This window comes from Anabrus simplex, chromosome 12 (assembly GCF_040414725.1).
Source record: "Anabrus simplex isolate iqAnaSimp1 chromosome 12, ASM4041472v1, whole genome shotgun sequence".
In the NCBI taxonomy this organism is placed as follows: domain Eukaryota; kingdom Metazoa; phylum Arthropoda; class Insecta; order Orthoptera; family Tettigoniidae; genus Anabrus; species Anabrus simplex.
Window position 1 is genome coordinate 2,807,042 of NC_090276.1, and position 25,643 is coordinate 2,832,684.

The 25,643-nt window shown below is 39.3% G+C and overlaps 2 protein-coding genes across 2 annotated transcripts in view; one reads left to right on the plus strand and one right to left on the minus strand.

Annotated features, from left to right (window-relative positions):
* Nucleotides 1–1,902: 1,902 nt before the first annotated feature.
* Nucleotides 1,903–16,180, minus strand: Pfdn6 (prefoldin 6). Its single transcript, XM_067156389.2, has 4 exons — nucleotides 16,003–16,180; nucleotides 15,844–15,914; nucleotides 15,540–15,664; nucleotides 1,903–2,540 (listed from the first exon to the last, which is right to left on the minus strand). The coding sequence occupies exons 1-4, from the start codon at nucleotides 16,076–16,078 to the stop codon at nucleotides 2,432–2,434; spliced, it is 381 nt and encodes a 126-aa protein (XP_067012490.1). The 5' UTR covers nucleotides 16,079–16,180; the 3' UTR covers nucleotides 1,903–2,431.
* A 149-nt stretch (nucleotides 16,181–16,329) lies between these two features.
* The window catches only part of Surf1 (surfeit locus protein 1), an 80,513-nt gene continuing 71,199 nt past the window's right edge, over nucleotides 16,330–25,643 (plus strand). The window contains exon 1 of the mRNA XM_067156388.2: nucleotides 16,330–16,500. Within this exon, the coding sequence (XP_067012489.2) occupies nucleotides 16,435–16,500 (66 nt within the window). The 5' untranslated portion in view covers nucleotides 16,330–16,434. The remainder of the gene's footprint in view (nucleotides 16,501–25,643) is intronic.

Sequence of the window (25,643 nt, forward strand, 5' to 3'; positions counted from 1 at the left end):
AATGTACTAGAATTAAGTATCTTACCTCGGAGGAACTGCTTTTATTTTTCAACATAGTCCCCCTGTAGACTAATGCATTTGGTCCAGCGATGTTCCAATGCCTTGATCCCATCTCGAAAATGAGATTCCTCCAGGCCTGCAAAATACCTCTCCAATTCGGCTGTCAGTTCTTCCCTTGTAGAAAATCTCCGTCCACCGAGGAAAATTTTCAGCTTGGGGAAATCAGGTGAATAAGGTGGATGTGGCAACAATTCGTACCCCAGTTCATGAAGTTTTGCCATGGCAATAACACTTGTGTGCGGCGGAGCGTTGTCCTGATGAAAGATGACTTTTTTCCTTGCCAAACCAGGCCTTGTTCCGCGTATCTTTTCCTGTAGTTGGTCTAGGGGGTTTGCATAGTATTGCCCCGTAATTGTTTGGACAGTAGGAAGATAATCTATCAGCAGAATGCCTTTTGCATCCCAGAAAACTGAGGCCATGACCTTTCCGGCCGAACGCACTGTCTTTGCTTTCTTTGGTGGTGGTGAATCAGCATGTTTCCACTGCTTTGACTGCTGTTTTGTCTCTGGGGTATAGTAGTGGACCCAAGTTTCATCTGTAGTCACAAACCGGCGTAAAAAAATCTTGGTGGTTGCACTGAAAACGGGCCAGACTTTGTTCGGACATTTCCAATCTGGTGCGTTTATTGTCCAATGTCGAGAGGCGGCACCCATCTTGCGGATAATTTTTTCATACCCAATTCTTTGGTTAAAATATTATATACCCGTTCAGAAGACATCCCTGCAGCTTCAGCAATCTCCTGCACTTTCAGTTGATGATCCTCCATGACCATTTTATGCACTTTTGCGATAAATTCTGGGGTCGTAACACTTTTTGGCCGTCCACTACGCGGATCATCATCCAAGCTCTCCCGACCAAATTTAAACTTGCTGGTCCACTTGGCAACAGTTGAAAATGAAGGAGCAGAATCCCCCAGTGTGTTCTGAAAGTCGGCATGAATTTCCTTTGCTTTCATACCTTTCTTTACAAAGTATTTAATCACTGCTCGAATTTCAGTTTTCTCCATTGTCACAAATCACTACGCGGGAACAACAAAGAGTAGTCACTACCACACTCCTGCAGCTAGAGCACTGACGCGCCACGTGTTCACTCACAAAGGACGTGTGATTATTGCACGGGAACCTTGTTGCTCTAGCACTGACATCTAGCGGTGATTCCGAGAACTTTTCAAACCATCCTCGTACAATGTGGAATCGCCAAAAATTTTGAGATACACAGCGGGCACAAGAATAACAAAACATTGATGAAAGCAGAATCCAAAACAGTAGAGACAAAATTCTTTAGAGGAATAAAATCAGAAACATAGATATCAGAGAGAGAATTAGATTCCCTAAACTGCAAGACAAGATACAGACCAGTAAGCTGAAGTGGTATGGACCCATGATGAGAATGGAAGAGGATAGAGTTCCAAAGGGAGTATTTACAGAGAAAATAATAGGAGGAAGGCAATGGGGAAGGCACAGAAAGAGGTGGGTAGATACGGTGAAGGAGAGTATAGAGAACGGAGAAGTAAAAGTAGAAGAAATATTGGAGAAAGGAAGCAAGTGGTGGAGAGGTAGAAAACTGTGCAGGTCCTTGATTCACAACACAACCCAGAAGACTGGAAACAGATGAAGAAGAGTTTGTCATTGTCAGAGTTCTTTTGTGTGGCAACTTAAATGAAATGTCATGCAAGGCTAGGATCAAACTTTCGATCTTGGATACGGTCAACTGCCATGCGAACTACTTGATCATCGGTGCCTGTAACATAGTGTCTTCAGATTTACAATAAATGCCCTGTAAATTAGCTTGGGATACTAAGAGCAAAGGGAATTCAGGAGCAAGGTAAAAAAAGAACAAACAAAATACAAAAGTCAGTTTATTACAAAGCTGTCACTAACAATAAATAGGCAGGAAATAAATTTCAGCATGAACATGATCACAAAAAGAACCAAGTAAAGAAGATTGTTAATGCTTGTATAACAAGGAGAGCACCATTATCATGTTAGTTGGTGAGTTTGTTTTATCATTGGTGGAGAGGTCTGTATTGTTATGGTTATGTTGTGAATGCATTCATAGTTGAGCTTCTAATCAATGCTACATGGCTATTCTGAGTAAAAAATCATACTAAGTACTTCCCCATTTGTCTCTCTGTGATCACATCATTAAGAATAAATATTAATAAAGAAGTGAAATACTTAACAAAGTGAAGATTCTTCAAGAGCATCAATAAAATCTCATTCCGTGTTTCTTAAATGTACTTGTTCTTTTTAATTCACTCGCATAAAACTAAATTTCAACAGTTTGCAGCAGATATCATTAAGGGATTATTTACAGAAGTAAGCCAGCAGTAAACAGAAATAAAGAACGAAATAGAGCATCAGTCCAGTCTTCAAACTTTCACCTGCATCTGTTGGAACTGCTGTTGGAGTTTGTTTAACGTCTCTCGGTGAGTTTCTTGTTTCTTGTCCAGCTGGACGATCATCTCGTCCATCCTTTTCCTGAAACGTAGGAAGAACAAGGTTAGTAGCAGCAATACACAAAATTAACAGCAACGGTTAAAGTACGAAGGTCTAATGCACTTTTCTTTTTTCTTTTACAAAGCCAATTTTACACATTATTTTATATTCTGTAGGTACATTCCCTACACACTCTCCATCCCCCTAAACTGCCCCTTGACACCTCACAAAGAGCCATTTTGTAGCAACCACCATGGGGGAGTCATTTTCACACTTCTTTCCTTCAACTTTCCAAAGAGGTGATTATTTTATTTAGCTTGTGGCAACACACATACAGCTATGTCAAGCTGACAATCAGCAAAAGGAGTCATTATACATCTAAATTGTCCAGCCAATGTACAGTCTGTTCAGAAGCACTCGTACAAGTTCTCGGCAGAACTGGAATACCAGCCCAACTAGTAATATCAATATAGTTGGTCCATTATTGGACATTAAGCACTAGCCATGTGTTTTGGTAGGTGTGCTATTTTCCAACTGATGAGCCCAACTTAGCACACTGGGGCGAAACGCTGGCAACCAGGAATGAGTTAGCTGGAAAATTTGATATCCAATAACAGACCAACTATATTCGTATAATAAATTTACTCATTTGGAACAAATATTTCAGGCTGTGCTCTACTAGGCACGAATAATAAAGCTCTTTTGTTCTAAGCGGCTACATCACTTGCTCGGACAATGCCACCACCTGTTCACTTGAATCCTGCATACGGACACACGGGTTACAAATCTAACTTGGTGGAGCTCATCAGTGCATTAACTTCCGGCAAGTGACTAGACCACTGGTTTCCAGGGGTTTCCAATTAGTAAGGGCTCGAGGGCCACATTGGAACCCTTGGTCATGATCGTGAGCCGCACTTTAATAATAGGCCAATTTTTGTAAAATTCTGCAAATAGAAGTACCAGTATGAAATAATGTGCATAGTTCAATTGAAATGAAGGTTCATTCATTCAACAGAATAGAATTATTTATCATCAACAGGTTATTTTTCCCAACTAAAGATGATTCAATAAAACATAAAACACTATTTTATCTAGGATAATTGAATTTGAAAGAGGACCCAACAATGTTGGTTCATTTGAATTAATATTTGACAAATGACAAAAAAAGGACAATTTAGTGGAAGTAGTGTGAAGGGAAAAAAATATATACCATTGTAGGAGCCTAAAATCTCAGCAATGTACTTCCAGGAGCATTTCCCTGAAAATGTCAGTGTGTGCAGCACCGTGTACCAGCCGGTACTACCAATGAGAGAAGAATGAATTGAAGCCGCTTCTTATGACAATGGCAATTAAAGTATTTCTTGGTATTCATTGCATGGCAAGTTGAATAAAATGTCCACAGTGAGGTTGGTACAGATCCCATGGACATTTATAAAATGATTAAGACCTAGTACTGGCATTTGTGAGGGCTCATTTTCTGCCAAAGTTTGGATTTATATTTTTAAAAATCAAAAATAATTAATCAGACCAAGTGAATACCTAAAAACAGAACATAATATTCAAGAATGAAGTAGTTCTGACTTGGGTCTATAAAGAGTGGTAAAAATTAATACATTTTTGAACGAGCTATGAAATAATTTTTTGTAAATTTTCTTCACATTTCGTAATTAAAAAAAAAAACACTCTTGAATATCACAAAATATGGCTTTGCAAGCTGCCATGTGGAAACCCCTGGTCTAGACAGACCACGACAAGCAAAGGGCTCTGGGGATGTAAGTCCCGAGGTTAGGCTGCGAAGTGGCGTACAGGCCTCTAGTATCCCCAAGGAGCACCATCCGTTTAGGAGTTTTTACTATGGTGGTTGGCAATGAGATTCATCTCCGTAAGAATCCGTACCAAATTAGGGGGAAAGACACCATACTGAATGATTCAGAGAACAGCAGCTTTTGTCTGTACACTTACTTTCCAACTGTCATAGTTTTATTATGTTTTACTATAAATTAATGTAACTATTTAAGGCCAGGTGGTGAACACTTCTATCTCTCCTAGATGCTGTATACAGGGTGAGATTTACAAGCAGACCTACAAATTTTAGGTCCACAATTAGGGTCAGAAAGCGTAATAATTTAGTTCTAAAATGTGCAATACAAGATGCAAATTTAAAATTACTAACTGAACCAAAATCCAATAACATTACATATTATGACAAATTCACACATTTACTAAAAAGTCTGCCTAAAGACAGTCCCAAAACACAATGTTAAAGTCACTTGCCCAGGAACTTGTATATACTGTATTCTTTTCATCAGTGAAGCTGCATCTCTGCTCACTAAGTAGGTACTTCTATGTCACAAAAGAACGTTGCAGGTCAGCAGTCATAAGTGGTGCATATTTTTGTTTGCAGTTGCTGATGTAGATCCTTGTTTGTTGCAAAACCCTCTACAATAAGGATAATAGTTAACCTCTGTTCCACCTTCTGCTTTTCCCCTCCAGTGCTTCTTTCCCATCTATAAAAACAGCATATTTCTGAGGACACTGATAATCCAATTTTGTAATGGTATTAAGCAGCAATGGAGGATATTTTGAGAGGAGATTGACGACCTGGAATCTTTTGGGTGTTTGACACAATGTACACACATAATATAGGTCAAGCGTAGCAAATCAAGGGACCACTAGATTGGTTAATAACTGGTTTGTAAAATAGATGTTTATATCGCAGTTAACATGATGTAACAAGAACATGATAGAATATAAGATACGTCTGGCTATAAAAATAGTGACCAAATCATTGGTTAGGTCTTGTTAGTGACAAGATCATTGGGCTGGGGCGCAAGCAAAGGGGGTCTGGTGGCGTAGGCCTCTAGAATTCCCTCGACAGTAGCCTATTTGCTAGTGACATCATTGTAATCCACCAAAAAAGCACCGATAGTCACAGGGTTAAGGTACATTAGGTTCGGTGCGACAGAATTTCTAACTGATCGACTGCTGTCATTGAAACTACTGTTGGTGACAATGACTGAATACAATAAACGTAAAAGCGGAATCAATTATTGGGCATCAAGTTTCATCCAGTAAATACGCCAGGCACTGGTGAACCATACATACATAGTTTACAGAAATCAGAAAAATAGGATATTCATTTATGGTATTCACAGTTCTTTGAAGAAAAGAAATATTCAGTCAACTACAGTTGCAGTGAACTTGGGTGTTTTACTATTCAAGCATTGTTTTTGACTAGCGTAGTAAGCTGCCAGAATGTTAAACAGCAACTCATCACCTCATGAAAGATGATGTTTTGAACTATTTCCATAAAATGAAAATAAAAAAGAAGTCCCCTATTCTGATTATGCAAATTTTGTTGAAAATATGGCTGAAATGAAAGTGGATAAGCTACAAGATCTCCTATTTATATGAGGAATGTGTCATGGTAATGAAACTCATGATTTGAGTTTCATGTACATATTATCGTTTCTCAAAGTTATGTCGATAGCAATTCAGACACATACTACAGTGACATCTTTCGCAGTAAATGCGAATTACGTTGCAATGCCATCTGTCTCAAGGGTAATGTACTATTTATCCTTATAGCCTATATACAGTGAAACCTTGGAATGCGAGTAACTTGGTCTACGAGTGCTTTGATGGCGAGCAAACCTTTTAAATAAATTGTAACTTGATAAGTGAGTGAGGTTCCGCAATACGAGCGTCACGAGTGCCTACGTTTTCCCCTCCCCTGTTCATTTGTTGAATGGATGAACAAGATCTTTGGTTCTGTAGTGAAGAAATACGTTTCAGAACATAATCTGCCGCTCAAAGTCATGGTGGTTATGGACAATGCCCCTGCTCATCTTCCAGGCATTGAGGCCTTGAGGACGACTTACTGGAGGAATTCAAGTTCATAAAGATTAAGTTCCTTTCCCAACACTACTCCAGCCTATGGATCAGCAAGTCATTTTGAAATTCAAGAAGCTATAGGCCTACACCAAAGCACTATTTCAGCGATGCTTCGAAGTGACTGAAGGAACAAACCTTGGCCGCCGAGAATTTCCTCATCGTGAACTGCCTGAAGATCATCAATAAAGCCTGGGAGATGGAGCCACCAAGAGGACTCTCACTTCCGCTTGTAGAAAGCTGTGGCTTGAGTGTGTTCTTGGACGTGACGAAAGTATAATGGCATGCTAGTGACTTCGCTCTCACAACCCCAGAAATTATAGACTACATCCAAAATTTAGATATACACACCGTATATGAAAGTGTAGATCCAACCTAAGACAGACAATGTTATCTCTAGCCATATGCTATGATAAATAAATAAATAAATAAATAAATAAATAATGAGAAAAGTAAATTAAGCTGCAAACGTTTGATTTCCTTTGTTTAATTTTTATGGGAATAAAACGTGGCAAAGGAGGATTAGTATCAGGTGGGGAAGTGCAAAAGGGTGCTGACATTGAATTAAGGTTCAAGGTGGCACTGACGTTGAGAAAAGGTACAATCAAATATTTTGAATATTTCAACAGCAAAAAATTAAGGTGCAGCAACTAAAATTCCCAGCTCATAAAGTACAGTAGTGATGGGAATTATAGGCATGAATAGGTTATGCTATGATGATGATGCTTGTTGTTTAACGGGGCCTAACATCGTAGGTAGGAGATAGGGACCTGCGCTCAGATGGCCTTCATTTAAACCGCAGTGGTACGTATAAGTTAGGAAATTTGTTTGGAAGGGTAATAGGGAGGTACATTCAGGGAAACGGGATGGCCTAGGGAGCGGTGATAAGGGAACAGGGAACTGGAAATCAAGTAGGGATGACATAAAATTGTTACTGTTGAACTGTAGAAGTATTGTAAGGAAAGGAATAGAATTAAGTAATTTAATAGATATATATTTACCAGATATTGTAATAGGAGTTGAATCATGGCTGAGAAATGATATAATGGATGCAGAAATTTTCTCACGGCACTGGAGTGTGTATCGTAGAGATAGGATAGGAAAGGTGGGAGGGGGAGTTTTCATTCTGGTGAAAGAAGAATTTGTAAGCTACGAAAAAGTTAAAGATGAGACACATGAAATTCTAGGTGTAAGGCTCATTTCTAAAGATAATAGGCAACTTGATATATTTGGAGTGTACAGATCGGGAAAGGGTAGCACTGATGCGGATTCGGAATTATTTGATAGGATAGTCAGCTATGTGGGAAACGACATGGAAAGAAATGTGATTGTAGCGGGAGATCTGAATTTGCCAGATGTCAATTGGGAAGGAAATGCGAACGACAGGAAGCATGACCAACAAATGGCAAATAAGTTAATATGGGAAGGACAGCTGATTCAGAAAGTGATGGAACCAACCAGAGGGAAAAATATCCTGGATGTGGTGCTGATAAAACCAGATGAGCTCTATAGGGAAACTGAAGTAATAGATGGCATTAGTGATCATGAAGTTGTTTTTGTGGTAGTTAAAAATAAATGTGATAGAAAGGAAGGTCTTAAAAGTAGGACTGTTCGGCAGTACCATATGGCTGATAAAGCAGGCATGAGGCAGTTTCTAAAAAGTAACTATGATCGGTGGAAAATGGTAAATAAAAATGTAAACAAACTCTGGGATGGGTTTAAAGAAATTGTTGAGGAATGCGAAAACAGGTTTGTACCATTAAGGGTGGTAAGGAATGGTAAAGACCCACCTTATTATAATAGAGAAATAAAGAGACTAAGAAGGAGGTGCAGACTGGAAAGAAATAGAGTTAGAAATGGCTGTGGAAGTAAGGAGAAATTGAAGGAACTTACTAGAAAATTGAATCTAGCAAAGAAGGCAGCTAAGGATAACATGATGGCAAGCATAATTGGCAGTCATACGAATTTTAGTGAAAAATGGAAGGGTATGTATAGGTACTTTAAGGCAGAAACAGGTTCCAAGGAGGACATTCCAGGAATAATTAATGAACAAGGGGAGTGTGTATGTGAGGATCTTCAAAAGGCAGAAGTATTCAGTCAGCAGTATGTAAAGATTGTTGGTTACAAGGATAATGTTGAGATAGAGGAAGAGACTAAGGCCAAAGAAGTAATAAAATTTACATATGATAACAATGACATTTACAATAAGATACAAAAGTTGAAAACTAGAAAAGCGGCTGGAATTGATCAGATTTCTGGGGATATACTAAAGACAATGGGTTGGGATACAGTACCATATCTGAAGTACTTATTTGATTATTGTTTGGTCGGAGGAGCTATACCAGATGAATGGAGAGTTGCTATAGTAGCCCCTGTGTATAAAGGAAAGGGTGATAGACATAAAGCTGAAAATTACAGGCCAGTAAGTTTGACATGCATTGTATGTAAGCTTTGGGAAGGCATTCTTTCTGATTATGACATGTTTGTGAAATTAATAACTGGTTCGATAGAAGGCAATTCGGTTTTAGGAAAGGTTATTCCACTGAAGCTCAACTTGTAGGATTCCAGCAAGATATAGTAGATATCTTGGATTCTGGAGGTCAAATGGACTGTATCGCAATTGACCTGTCTAAAGCATTTGATAGGGTGGATCATGGGAGACTACTGGCAAAAATGAGTGCAACTGGACTAGACAAAAGAGTGATTAAATGGGTTGCTATATTTCTAGAAAATAGATCTCAGAGAATTAGAGTAGGTGAAGCTTTATCTGACCCTGTAATAATTAAGAGGGGAATTCCTCAAGGCAGTATTATCGGACCATTATGTTTTCTTATATATATAAACGATATGAGTAAAGGAGTGGAATCGGAGGTAAGGCTTTTTGCGGATGATGTTATTCTCTATAGAGTGATAAATAAGTTACAAGATTGTGAGCAACTGCAGCGTGACCTCGAAAATGTTGTGAGGTGGACAGCAGGCAATGGTATGTTGATAAACGGGGTTAAAAGTCAGGTTGTGAGTTTCACAAATAGGAAAAGTCCTCTCAGTTTTAATTACTGCATTGATGGGGTGAAAGTTCCTTTTGGGGATCATTGTAAGTATCTAGGTGTTAATGTAAGGAAAGATCTTCATTGGGGTAATCACATAAATCACATAAATGGGATTGTAAATAAAGGGTACAGATCTCTGCACATGGTTATGAGGGTGTTTAGGGGTTGTAGTAAGGATGTAAAGGAGAGTGCATATAAGTATCTGGTAAGACCCCAACTAGAGTATGGTTCCAGTGTATGGCACCCTCACCAGGATTACCTGATTCAAGAACTGGAAAAAATCCAAAGAAAAGCAGCTAGATTTGTTCTGGGTGATTTCCGACAAAAGAGTAGCGTTACAAAAATGTTGCTAAGTTTGGGTTGGGAAGAATTGAGAGAAAAAAGAAGAGCTGCTCGACTAAGTGGTATGTTCCGAGCTGTCAGCGGAGAGATGGCGTGGAATGACATTAGTAGACGAATAAGTTTGAGTGGCGTTTATAAAAGTAGGAAAGATCACAATATGAAGATAAAGTTGGAATTCAAGAGGACAAACTGGGGCAAATATTCATTTATAGGAAGGGGAGTTAGGGATTGGAATAACTTACCAAGGGAGATGTTCAATAAATTTCCAATTTCTTTGAAATCATTTAGGAAAAGGCTAGGAAAGCAACAGATAGGGAATCTGCCACCTGGGCGACTGCCCTAAATGCAGATCAGTATTGATTGATTGATTGATTGTCATCAGCCCCTAATGAATAGGTTAGAATGGAAACGTATTTGAATAAGGTGCAAGTGTAATCTAGCCACTGTACACTTATGCCGGTGACTTGTGTAAATTTTAGGGGTTCTGAGAGTTCAGATCGCAGAACCATCATGCGGGTAGAAGACACTTGCGCCTTGGTTAAATATGTTTGCATTCTCACTTATTCGTACCTATAGTTCCCATCTCTCTTTATAAGAGTGTTCAAGTTCTACCAAGTCCTTTGTAGATCCAGAAAATGCCTTCTTCGGATTGTCTGTTTTGCATCACTATAATTACGGGGAAGACTGGATGCCCCTTTTATGAAGTGAAGAATAACACTATCCAAGATTGGTTCGGACTCTGTTCAGGGCAGCCCAGGTTCTGCGTGGTAGATCAATCTCCTCTGGAGGGTGTTGGGCATTAATATCGCGAGTGCCACAGTGGGCACCGAAAACTACTTTTGGATTTCCCACTAGGTCATGGGAGAGATGGAGGTTACACTGACAATACCGAATATCTGGCAGCTCCCCTTTGGTTATGACTTACGCACCAGGCTTCAAAATGACATATTCCAGTATGATAACATTTATTTTACATGGGTGTTCACTGGCTCAATGTTGAATAAGTGACTTAAATTGAGCGCCAAAGAAAAATGATGAAATTTTGCTCTGTGAGCCAAAACTTAATTTTTAGTCTACTGGGTTTCCACCACATACTTAAATAAAAATTGAATGTAAAAAACGAGAATAAAGTAAAAAATACAACGCGTCATTGACAGAGCCAGGGCGGGGAGCACGGCATGGCACAAGGTCAACGGACTGACTAGCCAGCTGGACTCATACCAACGTTAGAACAATGGTTTTGGAACTACTCACATTCTATGCCAGAGTGGAGAGCAGTGAGGACTTCATTAGCGTAAGTTCCAAATTTCAAGTTTTTAAGGATATAAACAGAAATATTTTGAGTGTGATTTGACAGAATCTGATGATGTTTCTTCAAGAGCGAAACATGTCATTGTATTTTAATTATGCTGTTTCTTTTTCAGGTATAATTCTGTTACCATATGTTTATTTATTTATTTATTCAAAATAAGTTTTGGCAGACTGAAGAACCTAATAGTTATAAATTGACTGAGTCAAAACTGAAAAACAGATGGCTTCAGATATTACAAATTTAAAGGCTAATCACTACAGCCGGAAGTTAGGCAAAATGCCCTTTTTATCTCAGTGAATATACCGAAGTGTCACAGAGAGACAAACATGTTTCCGTATGTTTGGGAATGGTAGGTCCAGTTATTATTTTGCCTCTTTTAGCTTCTGGAGCCTATCTGATAGTTTAATGTATTTTTTTTGCCTGTTTTATTATTGCTACTGGCTTTAATACCAATATAAATGATCCGTTATTGGACATTATACGTCGCACCAACACATATACGTCTTATGGCGACGATGGGACAGCAAAGGCCGAGGAGTTGGAAGGAAACGGCCGTGGCCTTAAGGTAAAGCCCCAGTATTTACCTGGTGTGAAAATGGGAAACCACGGAAAACCATCTTCAGGGCTGCCGACAATGGGATTCGAATCCATTACCTCCTTGATGCAAGCTCACAGCCGCGCGCCTCTAACCGCACGGTTTGCCTCTTTTAAGTTGTTGCGGATATTTACTGCTGTTATTTATGTATCAATGGGAAGAAAAAAAATACAAATCCAATGAACTGTATTAATAAGGAAAAATTTAATTTTAATTTAATACATAAAAAATAACAATTACATAAACAATATTTTCATATTACACAAAGCTCTACCGAAAACTCCACAAGCCAAATGGCTGAGAGGGTTGCCAGGTCCCGTCCTTGCTACGTAAAATTATGTGCTGTGGAGATTATTGTTTTAAGAAGAAGAACAATTTGGTGACCTTCCTCTACTAACACTAATCAGAAGGAAAATGGAAGAGGTCCGATACTTTGAAAAATGAAAGTATTGGCAAAAGAAAGGAAGGGACCATGAAGAACGCGAGAATGAAAGACTCCCTAGGACTCGCAAATCTGACAAGTAAGTGGAAGCACTGCCACACTCAGCTTGGGGAACTGTGGTCGCCAACCCACACTCCCAAGTTGAGAGGCCTTGGTCCCTCTTTTAGTCGCCTCCTCTTAGACAGACAGGGGATACCATTGACGTTATCTATCATCCCCACCCACAGGGGGATGTAAGATTATGTACTAAAATGTGATGCAGATGTGTGTTACGTAGATTACGTTAAAGCATCTTTATTATTTTAGTGCCCATTTTCGTCATTATAAATGCCTATTTTAATTATTTTACTGCCTGTTTCCTAAATGTTAAGTGCTTAGGTAAAACTTTACTTCCCGCAGCCCAACGTTTATAACATTATAGGGAAGTGAAAATAATGTAAATCTTACTTGGAATTCCTTTTAGAGGAGAGATGTGTTCATTGCCATGTCTAGGAACCCACCAGCCCGCCCCGAGAAATATATTTACTTTTATAACCTAATAAAGAGCAGTAGCCGCCATCGTCCATGCCTCAAGTAGTTTCTTGCATTCTCATTGGTCATGGTGAACGGAATGAGACGTCATTGCCATCAATGCTGATAAATACATTGTGTTACCAATCCCGGCTGAATAAAAGCACAAACAAAAAAACACCATGTAAAATTACAATGCGGCTTTAACCGTCCGGACCAACGGTCTTGTCCAGGTCTTATCCTAATCGTCCGCACGGCAAGAACCAGTCCAGACCAATCGTGTTTCCACATGAAACTAGAGGCGTAGGGCCGCTTCGCTGCTTCTAACCGTCCAGACCAATGGCCTTGTCCACGGCAAGAATCCTAACCGTCCAGACCAATCGTCTTGTCCACGGCAAGAATCCTAACCGTCCAGACCAATCGTTTTGTCCACGGCAAGAATCCTAACCGTCCAGACCAATCGTGTTTTCACATGAAACTAGGGGCCCAAGGCCGCTTCGCGGCTTCTAACTGTCCAGACCAATGGTCTTGTCCACGGCAAGAATCCTAACCGTCCAGACCAATCGTCTTGCCACCAGCTATCGAAGCACCTCACTCATTAGTTCCTCCGTACAGAGGTTGGCAGCTCTGAGCATAGCTTCACAACATCCTTCCCGAGAAGGCCGCGAGCGTGTAAACAAATGACAGTCGTTCCGCGCGCAACTGAATGTAGCGAGTGCTGGGCTGCGAGAAGTAAAGCATTGATAGTGCTTATTTGCCTGCCTATTTTAGCAGTAATAAATGCCTGAACTTGCAGGCTCAATTAATCACTTCAAAATCTCAAAATAAACAGAAGCAGAGAAATCCAAGAATTAAAAGTATTGCATTATAAAAAGAGGTGAAATTGCAACACCACTCCATTCCACTGTGAGATTTGCAGCCATCGAAGTCATTTGGAATCCTTGGAAACTCTAAATGCAGTCTATGGTGAAACTTCAGGACAGTCATCATATGCTCCTGGATCACAGCTTAAAAACCCGGAAAATACAGACACGATTTAACTGATTGGGAATCTGCCACCTAGGCGACAGCTCTATATGCAGATCAATAATGATCGTTTGACTGAAGTGAACCAAGAACATCTTGCAGGAGATTTCACAGTAAACATGAACACAACTGAAAGGCAATGGGGGAACGTTTGGGAATCTCAACCTACATCAGGGCAGAAGAAGGACCATTTAATTGGTTACTTGGTAGAACATTTGTTCAAATACTGCCAGCCCTGGGAAGAACGTATCTACCACTTTCTAGTCTGATCCAGCACATTGCATCTCCCGTGCCAATAAAGGTAAGCCATTGATCATTAAATCATATTTCGTCCAGTGTCCAGGGCAATCTCTGTCATGTAAACAACAGTATGTAGCTCCTTTGGGTTCACACTCCCTTTGAGAGGCTTTCATCTAAGGCTGCAGTGCATATACTGTCTGCACGGCAAGAAAAGAGTAATTCAGTAGCTCAAACCTATCTTTTGTGTTTGCTATTCAGTAGCTGTTGATAAAATGCCAGCATTAGCAAGCCTGTTAAGCACATTGTGAGGGCATCACAGCTGCCACCATGTTGGATACCTAATCTACAAGTTATTTAGTGGAATAGGAAACAAAGCTTTACCCTTTCATCGTGTCTGGTCACAGGTCCAACACACTGGGTAAAAATAAAGCCTGTTGCTCATGGTAAAATTTTCTGTCAAATTTATTGTACAATAATTTAATTTTATAAAATTTCTGTTGCTCACGGTCAAATTCAAGTTTTATAAAACTTTTCGTAAAATAGGACGTTCTATTCCGTAAAATTAATTTTATGAAACGAACCAATCAGCTAAGCTGACATGATGATATTGGCGCTACGTCGTGAGAAGATTGTGAAGCTTGATTGTAAACAAACACTTCTTTCTAAAATGGCAGGATCCGGGTGACCTAAAGAAGCTGTTAGTGTTTTACTGGACGAATACCAAAAATATCCTTATTTGTACGAAGTTAAAACGCCACTTTACCACAACAGAAATGCAAGAATAGGGGCAGAAAACACAATTGCCGAATTCTTATATGAATGCTGGTCTTCTAACCTCAACTAATTTTCGACCAAGGACAGCAATCCTCTACCTTTTTCTCTTCTTTTGATCCAACCCAAGTCCAGCATTTCCTGGCATTTCTTTTCTTCCTTTTTACCACTGTACAACATATAATTGCAGCTAAAGCAGCAAGTTTTGCTTTGTTTGTTGGAGCAATATTCTCAAACACACTGTAAGTTGAACAGCTGATTCTTGGTTTAAAAGTTTATTGAGAGATGGCAGCACATGCACATCCTAGTTCAAGAGTGAGTTCATAGATAGCCATCCTGATGCTTAAACGGATTTTATAAAATAATTTTACCGTGAGCAACACAACTTTTCACCAAATTTTTATAAAATTAATTGTACAACAAATTTTACGAAACATTTTACCGTGAGCAATACGCTTAAGTCTGTCTACACCAAAGATTTTATCACAGGATACTGGAGGCTTGTGAGATCAATCAATCAATCAATCAATCAATCAATCAATCAATCAATCAATGAATGAATGAATCAATCATTTAGCATGGTTATAAATCTCTTACTTCTATCACCCATGAACGTACTGCTTCAATCCTTCAAAACAAAAGTTGTTTCTACTTCAATAGTGACAATGAATGAGCAACTGTAATTGATCCGTAAATAGATAGCATCCTACTGTCTGTGTACATCCTATTGAACTGACAGATACAGATAAGGAATTGGGGTACCTGGTGAATGAAGATACTGCCAGTACAATTCAACTACAGAAATCCTCTTTAGTCTTATGGTTAATAAAAAATGTAGAATTTCTTTCTGCTAGTGACTTACAGTTCGTTCCGAATGTAGTCCATTCGTTTCGCAACGTTCTGCTTCGCTTCTTCGAGATCTTGCTTAATCAGCACAGGACCTATTAGTTTATACACTTCTGCTCCACCTTTCATGAGATCGAGCTCCTGAAAATATATCACAAGTTAATAATAAAACAAAATTGATAACAATAACTGGCACAATGATTATGAAGTAATGGCTGGCAATAATAATAATACCCGAAATGACAACCGCGTGCGTCCATAACCCAAAGGATAAAATATGATTAGGCCTACTATTTAAGCAGCGGCATCATAATAATTACCTGCTTCACGGCAGTATTTTCATTCAACTGGCCATCGAGTGTCTGTCTTTGCTGGAGTGCTTTGTGGTATTCTACGAAGAAATATGAAATCAACGTTCAGTAAATATGCACTTACGACAATAGGAAGAAAACAGCTACCGGTATGTATGTTTCACTTACCCTTTTGTACAACCTTAAATTTATCAACTTCCTGCTGAAGAAGATTTTGGAGTTGACTCTGCCCTTCATCTCCCATATTTGACTTTTAAACGCACAAGATTTCCTCCAACACAACCACAAATGCCTCTTCGTCCACTTTCTCGACTTCGAAGTTAACAGTATGCGGCTAATTTGTGGCATTTGTCAGGCAATTTTGTCCAGGAGTAAATTTTGTGCAGCAATACCAACCTTGGTGTTCTGTGCTTTTATTCCATGTTCACCAACCTTTCTCTTATATGATCCTTGTCACCAACGTTATAACAACTGTATTTGGTTATAACCAACCAACCACATCAGGGTTTGCGACTTTTCTTCCGCACTTGTATACAGGAAAGTTTATCTTATATCTTACATTCGTATTTGTACAATTTTTATCATTTTGAAGGTATTCAAATGTGGCGAAGTCCGGTTTGTACACATTTAATCAAGACTAAAATAAAGGAAACAAGATTAGGTTATGTGAGTAACTTTACCTTATCTTTTGCTGTCATTTATAATATTTGCCTGATATAGCGGTTCAGTTTGATATTTGACTGCGTTATTCTAATATTTAAAACAAATTGCTCTGAAGAGACACTAATTCAAGCTAACTTAAATCTAATTAAGGGCTAACATATCTCAGCTTAAACATATTTATTGGTAAAACTAAATATTATTCTCCCACAATCTGTGTTAAATTAGTGTGTGTGTGATATGGGATTTCGAAAAACAGATAGTGAAATTATTTGTTGGTCGTTTTTATGTTAGAGGCTTTGTACACCTTTGGCCGCTAGTCCTGTGCTTTTGTAACTCCCTGATTGTTTTTGGATTTGTTATGTGTATCTCTGTAGCCAGGCCTGTTATCCTACAGTAGTGGCGTGCTGGAACAATAGCCGCAATCTACTGAGGAAGTTTAAATGTATTTCTGTGTTGTGAAAAACCAATTTATTAAGCTTGTTCTTCCATAAAGTTGCAAAGCAGCCTAGTTGACTTTGTCACCGTGTAACATTACAGTATTTCTATGTATACCATGTTCTTTGTATACGGTATTCCATATTATCCTTGTTCTCGCATTTTGTTGAAGACTGTATATTTGCTGGAACCTTCACGTGACTGAAGTGGGTAAAAACTGGCTTCGGCATGTAGATCCCAATTTTCTAAAAGTCTGATCATAGATTTATTTATAGTTGTAGCAAATGCTGGTCTTAACGGAAACTTCAACCTTGACGTACAGAATACTATGTTTGAGTTGGTTGGTATCAGGTTTATTTTTGGCATGAAAATGGTATTGCCTCTTCCAAGCTCTGTAAAAACTTCCAGCTCAATCCTGCCAACCATCAGGCAATCAAGTGATTCTCCCACCCGCTCGGCCGTCTCAAGGCCTCCGCCCAGCCTTTGAATTCAATCAGTCATTCACCATATATCTGCATATAGGGCTGTCACCCAGGTGTCAGATTCCCTGTCAGATTGAACTTACCTGGTCTTTTCTTAAAGGCTTTCAGACAAGTTGGAAAATTATCAAACATCTCCCATGGTAAATTATTCCAATCCCTAATTCCTCTTTCTATAAATTAATATTTGCCCCAATTTTTCCTCTTGATCCCCAACTTAATCATATTATGATCTTTCCTACTTTTAAAAACTGCATTCAAGGTCATTTGTCTACTAATGTTATCTATACCATCTGTCTGCTGGCAGCTCGGAACACACCGTTTACATGTAATGAATCTCATAATGGAACCGTATTGAAGTTGATATATTAAACATACATACATACATACATTATCATTATAGACTGTTATGCCTTTCAGCGTTCAGTCTGCAAGCCTCTGTGAATTTACTAAACGTCGCCACAATCCTTGATTTGCCACTAGTGTTGTGGCCTCATTTACTTCTATACCTCTTATCTTTAAATCGTTGGAAACTGAGTCTAACCATCGTCGTCTTGGTCTACCTCTACTTCTCTTACCCTCCATAACAGAGTCCATTATTCTCCTAGGTAACCTATCCTCCTCCATTCGCCTCACATGACCCCACCACCAAAGCCGGTTTATGTGTACAGCTTCATCCATAGAGTTCATTCCTAAATTAGCCTTTATCTCCTAATTCTGAGTACCCTCCTGCCATTGTTCCCACCTGTTTGTACCAGCAATCATTCTTACTACTTTCATGTCTGTTACTTCTAACTTATGAATAAGATATCCTGAGTCCACCCAACTTTTGCTCCCGTAAAGCAAAGTTGGTCTGAGAACAGACCGATCTAAAGATAGTTTCGTCTGGGAGCTGACTTCCTTCTTTGATATATTAAAATTATAAAATATTATTTACAACCACGTATTCAATACATTACAATATACTCATTGGATTATACTATAATCATCAAGTATCCTATCCTAAATAATGGGACATGTTTCGTTCGGCATAGTGAACATCATCAGCCATTAATACACAAAGACTAGATCAGGGCCCTGAGTTTAAAAATGATCAAATTGTATCCTCATATCAAAAGAGTAACTGTGTCGTAATAAAAGAGTGATCATCAATGATCAATACAATATAAAGAACAGACTTGAGATTGTGACAAAATATGTGCAAAATAAAAACAAGTATTTATCGTGAAATGCTTTAACAATAAACAATCTGTAAAATAAAAACGATCATGGGGTTGTTAAAGTAAGACAATAGGCGTTGTGGAATTAAAATGTACATCAATGCATGAAGTGTGGATTAATTAAAACTGTGAGGTTGGAATTCCTTCAAATTGATTAAAAACAAAAGTTAAAGTAGGGTTCGTTGAATCATCGCGTGGCCAAGTTGAACCAGTCAAAAAGCACATAACAGCAATATAGACTAAGGTTTATGTATGACGTGAACACCAATGTTTGTGAATTCCATAGGAGAGACACAATCTTGATACCACAGGAGTTCAAGTTGAGCTGGTCAATAAGCACTGGTAGCAATAAGACTGGGAAACAATATGTGACGTGGAACACCAAAATGTGGACTCGTTATAAATTAATAACAATCTTGAACATAGGGAGAGTTCTAGCAATCCTTAGGTGAAAGAGAGCAGATTATGGCGCGTATTGGAGTTTGAAATCCCTGGAGCTGGTATGAGGTGTCCGCCAGCATTGGCTGCGTGAAGCAAATTATCACATGGGCTAAAAATAATAGAGAAAGTCATAGACAAAAGATAATAGAAACACAGTAAGAGGAAGAACAATATGGCTTTACTCCAAATAGATCAACAATACAGTACGAATGATAATCGAAAAACATATTTGTAATTTTGGATTTGGTAAAAGCTTATGATACAGTTAAGAGAAAATATGTATGGGAAACCAAAATCATTAATTAACAAGATAAAAATGTTGGATCATGAGAGTAAAAGCATTGTACAAATGGGGAGTGATGACTCTGAAACATTTTATACAAAAAAAGGTCTCAAGCCAGGGGAAACCTGACTCTTCTTCTTCTTCTGTGGGGACAGTGGAGAGTGAACCACTCATTATCGCGGATTGTGATGAAGACATACAGAACACTGCCAAAGATGGTGGAAAATGGCAGGTAGTAGGTGGAAGGAAGGCCAAACAACTGTCCTAATTTCGTTGCATTACCCATCTACACAGTGGTACTAATTGCAGTTCCACTAAAATAATTACATTTGTCGACAAAATGACTTAAGCCAACTGATATCCATCTCCGCGGTGACCATAGTCTGTCTACAGGAATCTCGTTTGAAACCTGGACATCACATGACTGTGAGAGGATATCGATTGGATGGCAGGGTGAATAGGGTCGTTTATACCTTAATGTGCTCCGACATCTTCAGCGACAAAGTAGCGCTATGCACTCGGCTAGAAGCAGTTGCAGTTCGCGCTCCGATGACAGTAATGACAGTGGTTTGCAATGTGTACTTTCCACTGGACTAGGCTACAATCTTCAAATGCATGAACTCCAAAATTTGATCAGTTACCTCCTCCTTTTCTGTTCCTGGGAGATGTGAATGCCCGTAACACTCTCTGGGGTTTTCTGTCTTCCTGTGTTAGGGGGAGGATTCTTAAGCGATTGATGAACCAGTCTGATCTTTGCGTGACACAGGGGGACTAATACATTTCAGCAGCGCACATTCTCCCACCTGGATGTCACCTTATGCAGCCGTATGCTAGTTCCCCTGTTATGGTGGCATGTACATGACCTCTGTGACAGTGACCACTTCCCGATACTTCTCACACTCTTGAATCAAAGACAGTCCAAAGTACCCAAACGCTGGTTACTTCAGCGGGCAAATTGGCCAGAATTTTCGAAATGCATGGTGATGGCCGATGATATGCTGGAGTCTCTTGATGACCACGTTTCTCCCATTACTACTGGAATTCTGGCTGGTGCAGAGGAAACAATTCCTTCCTCGTCCAGTATCCCTTGCTTGAAACAGGTCCCATGGTGGACCGACTAAATTGCAGGTGCCATACATGATCATCGACGTGCTTTTAAGCATTATCGTCAGAATCCTATGATGGCCAGTCATATTCAATTTAAGCATCTGCATGATAAGGCCCATTTTTTGATTTGGGAAAGTAAGAAAGTTATGTGTGAAAAGTATGTGTATTCCATGATGGCACATACTCCGTCATCACAAGTGTTGACAAAACTCCGCCGTAATGTCAGAGTCCAGACCAATCTACCAGTATCCGGAATCTCCATTAATGGAGACATAATTATAATTCCTTCAGTCATTGCGGATCATATTGCATCACATTTTGCAGATGCATCCAACTCTGGGGGGAATGATCATGCATTCCTGCATGTTCAGCGCAAGGCAGAAGCACACCATCTCTCCTTCATCTCTTGTGTTTTGTATTCGTATAATGTGCCTTTCACTAAGTGGGGGCTCTCCCTGTAGGGGGGAGCAGTAGAATTAACACCCGCGGTAACCCTTGCCTGTAGTAATAATGATAATGTTATTTGCTTTACGTCCCACTAACTACTTTTTATGGTTTTTGGAGACGCCGAGGTGGCGGAATTTAGTCCCGCAGGAGTTCTTTTACGTGCCAGTAAATCTACTGACATGAGGCTGACGTATTTGAGCACCTTCAAATTCCACCAGACTGAGCCAAGATCAAACCTGCCAAGTTGGGGTCAAAAGGCCAGCGCCTCAACCATCCGAGCCGCTCAGCCTTTCTTGCCTGTAGTATGAGGGACTAAAAGGAGCCCCAGGGGCTCTTAACTTGGAGGCGTGGGTTGGCTGCCACTGGGCCATTAGCTGAGTCTTGGCATTGTTTCTACTTACTTTCGACCAATACCTTAATTTTTTGAAGTGTTGGATCATTTCCATATTTTCCCCGTGATTAATGTTAATAGAGGATGGTTGCCCAGTTGTACTTCCTCTTAAAACAGTAATCACCACCACCACCACCTCACGGAGTGGGAATTGCGAAGTGCACTCGCGCTGTGCAGGGACACGGCTTCTGGACCGTACGAAATCCAGAATAAAATGCTTAAGCATTTGAGTGACCGATGTCTCAAGGATATCCTCACCCTTTTCAACAGTACATGGACTAAGGGAGTGTTTCCATCTCAGTGGCATGAGGGAATTGTAATACCAAATGCCCAGCTAGGTAAAGACCAACACGTCTTACAAATGGCCCCTGTAAGCTATTTGAGAGGATGGTCAACCAGCAACTTGTGTGGGCCATGGAAAAAGAAAGTCTATTGACTAACTACCAGTGCGGTTATTGTTCTCATTGGTCTGCCACCGATCATTTGGTCAAACTGGAGTGCGCCATTCAGGAGGCCCTTCTCCCGAAGGAACACCTAGTCACCGTGTTTTTTGACCTTGAAAAAGCTTACGACACTACCTGACGGATGGGATTCTCTCCACACTACACCAGTGGGGATTCCGGGAAAATTTACCAATGTTTATTGAGGACTTCCTGTCTCTCTGGCTCTTTGAAGTCCAAGTAGGAAATGCATTTTTTCAATATTACATTTAAGAAAATGGAATACAACAGGGATCTGTCCTGAGTGTCGCGCTGTTCACAATCGTAATCAATGGCATAGTTGCCCCTGCTGGTCTTGCAGTCGTTCCATCTCTGTATGTATATGATTTACCTCTAAATTACAGCTCCAGAAGGGTGAGGTTTGCTGAGAGACAACTACAGCAAACTAATAACCGAATCAAAAGTTGGGGTCTGCAACATGGTTTTTGATTTTCAGCAGCAAAATCCTCAATTGTACACTTTTGTCGACATTGGCTTGTGCATCATGAACCAGAGCTCTGCTTTCGAAATGCCTGCAGGTTCCTGGGTCTCCATTTTGATAAGAGACTAATGTTTTATTCTAGCCCAACCTGCCTCGTTGTTTTCAACCTCTTTGCTTGGGATGTCTTTCTGCCATTAAACTAGCCCACTGAATGCGCAGTTGTGCATGGTGTGTTATGAATGAAGTTGTGAGAGGGATTGAGAGTGAATCGGAGAGAAGCATCGGTTAATTGTGTTTGTACACGCACTGGCTAAAATGGAGATATGGTGTATGTTTACGGCTTCTGTGATGGTAGTGCTCCTGCTGCTGTTGAGGAATACCGTCGGCGCTTTCCGACACGTTGAATTCCATATCGCAGAGTGTTTACCAGAGTTTTCAGCACATTGCATGAACCAGGTATTCTTTCTTCTGAATGTGTAGTTCACCCTTAATGGCGAACATTATATGCGGAAAACTTGTACCCATTTGAAAACATCAACAGGTTGGATGGGTAAGATATGTCATGCGTGCCACTAACCCAAAACAGTTCTGTCTCGGAAACCATTCGGAATAGGGCATATGTCCATATGAAGTTTTTTTCTTCAAATGATCGTTTGTTTCATGTCCCTAAATATTGACGATTCCTCCTGGGAATCTTAATTCTTGGTTTTTCTTTTCCCAATTCCTGTGTATCATGACATCCGTAGTGTAAAAATCTGTCGATATTTTATTGCCATAGCAAAAGAAGGCTTTAGGAAAAAATCAAAATTATTTTGTGGACCACTAAACAAAGATTTCAGGAAGAGACTTGCTAAGTGTTACATTTGGAGCATAGCGCTGTATGGCGCAGAGACTTGGACATTGAGAAAGAAAGATGAGAGAAGATTGGAGGCACTAGAGATGTGGGTATGGAGGAGAATAGAACGAGTGAAATGGGAAGACCGGGTAAAGAATGAGGAGGTATTACGAAGAGTTGGAGAAGAACGAAGTATGTTACAAACCATTAGAAGGAGAAAAATGAACTGGATCGGACATTGTTTGAGGAGGGACTGTTTACCGAAAGAAGGAATGGTGAAAGGCAAACGAGGAAGAGGAAGGAAAAAATATCAAATGTTGGACAATATTCAAGGAAATAAATATTCGGACATGAAAAACTTGGCGCAGGACAGGCAACAGTGGAAGAGGTTCATCCCATTACAAGACCTGCCATAAGGCAGAACACCTAGATAGATAGATAGATATCTCTCCTGATGTCAAAAAGTTTCAATTCCGCTTGGGTTGATGGAAGATATAAACTTGAAGATATAAGCTCTTCAATTAAATGACAATTCATAGATGAACCGACTTGGGCTATGATGGCAACTCCTAGCATCTTTTAAGAAATCTTGATTTTACTTTTTTCCAAGCATTTGTGACTGATTGAGTTAATCTTTCTCAAATTAGTTCTAACACATAGGAAGCAATTGGAAATGTTTGTGCTTGGAATAGTGCCATGATTGTTTTGATGGAAAGCCTACTCTTAGTTCTTTATAGTGAATATGCTTTTGATGGTTGCCATTGCCGTTATTCTAGTGTGTGTCCAAAATGAAGTTCACTTATCCGCAGTGTTATTCCCAGGTACTTTACATTTTCGTCTTGTGTTCTCTTAGGAAGATATCTTCTTCAAATGCTAGTCTTCCTCCTTTTCTAAACACCATTTGGAGGGTCTTTTCTTTACTGATCTTGAATTTATTTTCTTTGGCCCAGATGTGTAAATTATCCACTGCCTTTTGAAGTTGATCCCTAATCGTACTGTGTTGTTGATGGGGTGAAAGTTCTTTATGGCGATCACTGTTAGTACCTAGGTATTAATATAAGGAAAGATCTTCATTGGGGTAATCACATAAACGGTATTGTTAATAAAGGGTGCATATCTCTGCACATGGTTATGAGGGTGTTTAGGGGCTGTAGTAAGGATGTAAAGGAGAGGGCATATAAGTCTCTGGTAAGACCCCAACTAGAGTATGGTTCCAGTGTATGGGACCCTCACCAGGATTACTTGATTCGAGAACTTGAAAAAATCCAAAGATTGGCAGCTCGATTTGTTCTGGTTATCTCTGACAAAAGAGCAGCGTTACGAAAATGTTGCAAAGTTTGGCCTGGGAAGATTTGGGAGAAAGAAGACGAGCTGCTTGACTAAGTGTTATGTTTTGAGTTTTCAGTAGAGAGATGGTGAGGAATGACATTAGTAGAGAAATACAGTATGTTTGAGTGTTTTTTTTTTAAAATATGAAATATCTCAATATGATAAAGTTGGAATTCAAGAGGACAAATTGGGGCAAATATTTGTTTATAGGAAGAGGAGTTAGGGATTGGAATAATTTTCCCAAGGGGATGTTCAATGAATTTCCAAATTCTTTGCAATTATTTAAGAAAAAAGAGATGGGTAAAAAAGAGATACGGAATCTGCCACCTGAACGACTGCCCTTAATGCAGTTTACTGGTGATTGATGATCTGAATATTGCTGCCTGGTGTGGTTAAATGGCCCTTACATCATGAATATTGATGCTACTCCTACGCATTGGCTTCCAGCTCTGAGCTACATCCCTCCGCCTCATCTTCTCAGATTATAAGAAGAAATTGACAAGAGGGTCCATGTTTTCAATACAATATATTATCAAGTAAATGATATTACTTAAATCTTGGGACTAGTTTCAGCCACTTAGTGGCCATCTTCAGCCAATTCAAAATTAAACAAATTATGTGAGAACTAAAAGATATGTGTTCTAGACAAAGACAATGTTGTAGGAATAATTATAACATTAAAATATGTATCTATATATACAGTATATAAAGTAACTTGTCCTGACCGACTGACTGATTCATCATCGCCGAGCCGAAACTACTGGACATAAAGAAATGAAATTTTGAGGATACATTCATATTAAGATGTAGGTGTTCGCTAAGAGAGGACTTTTGGGTATTCCGTCGCTAAGGGGGTGAAAACGGGGGTGAAATTTTAAAATGAGTGTATCTATATCTCAAAACTTCAAAAGTTTACAGATGTAAAAATTGGTATTTAGAATCTTCTTTAAAAATAATGAAACACGTATTTTTTTGTTTTCAGAAAATTGCAATAGGAGGGGTGAAAAAGGGTGAAAAAACGGTTGAATGCCTTTAATCAGGATACCGGTGCTCATATCTCAGAAACTGAAGATATTACAGACCTGAAAATTGGTACTTTTGATCTCTTTTAAAAATCACGGAACACGTATTTTTTTGTTTTTGGAAAATCCAATTAATGGGAGGGTGAAAAGGGGGTGAATTTTTAAAATGGGTGTATCAATATCTCAAAACTTTGAAAGTTTACAGATGTAAAAATTGGTATTTAGAATCTTCATTA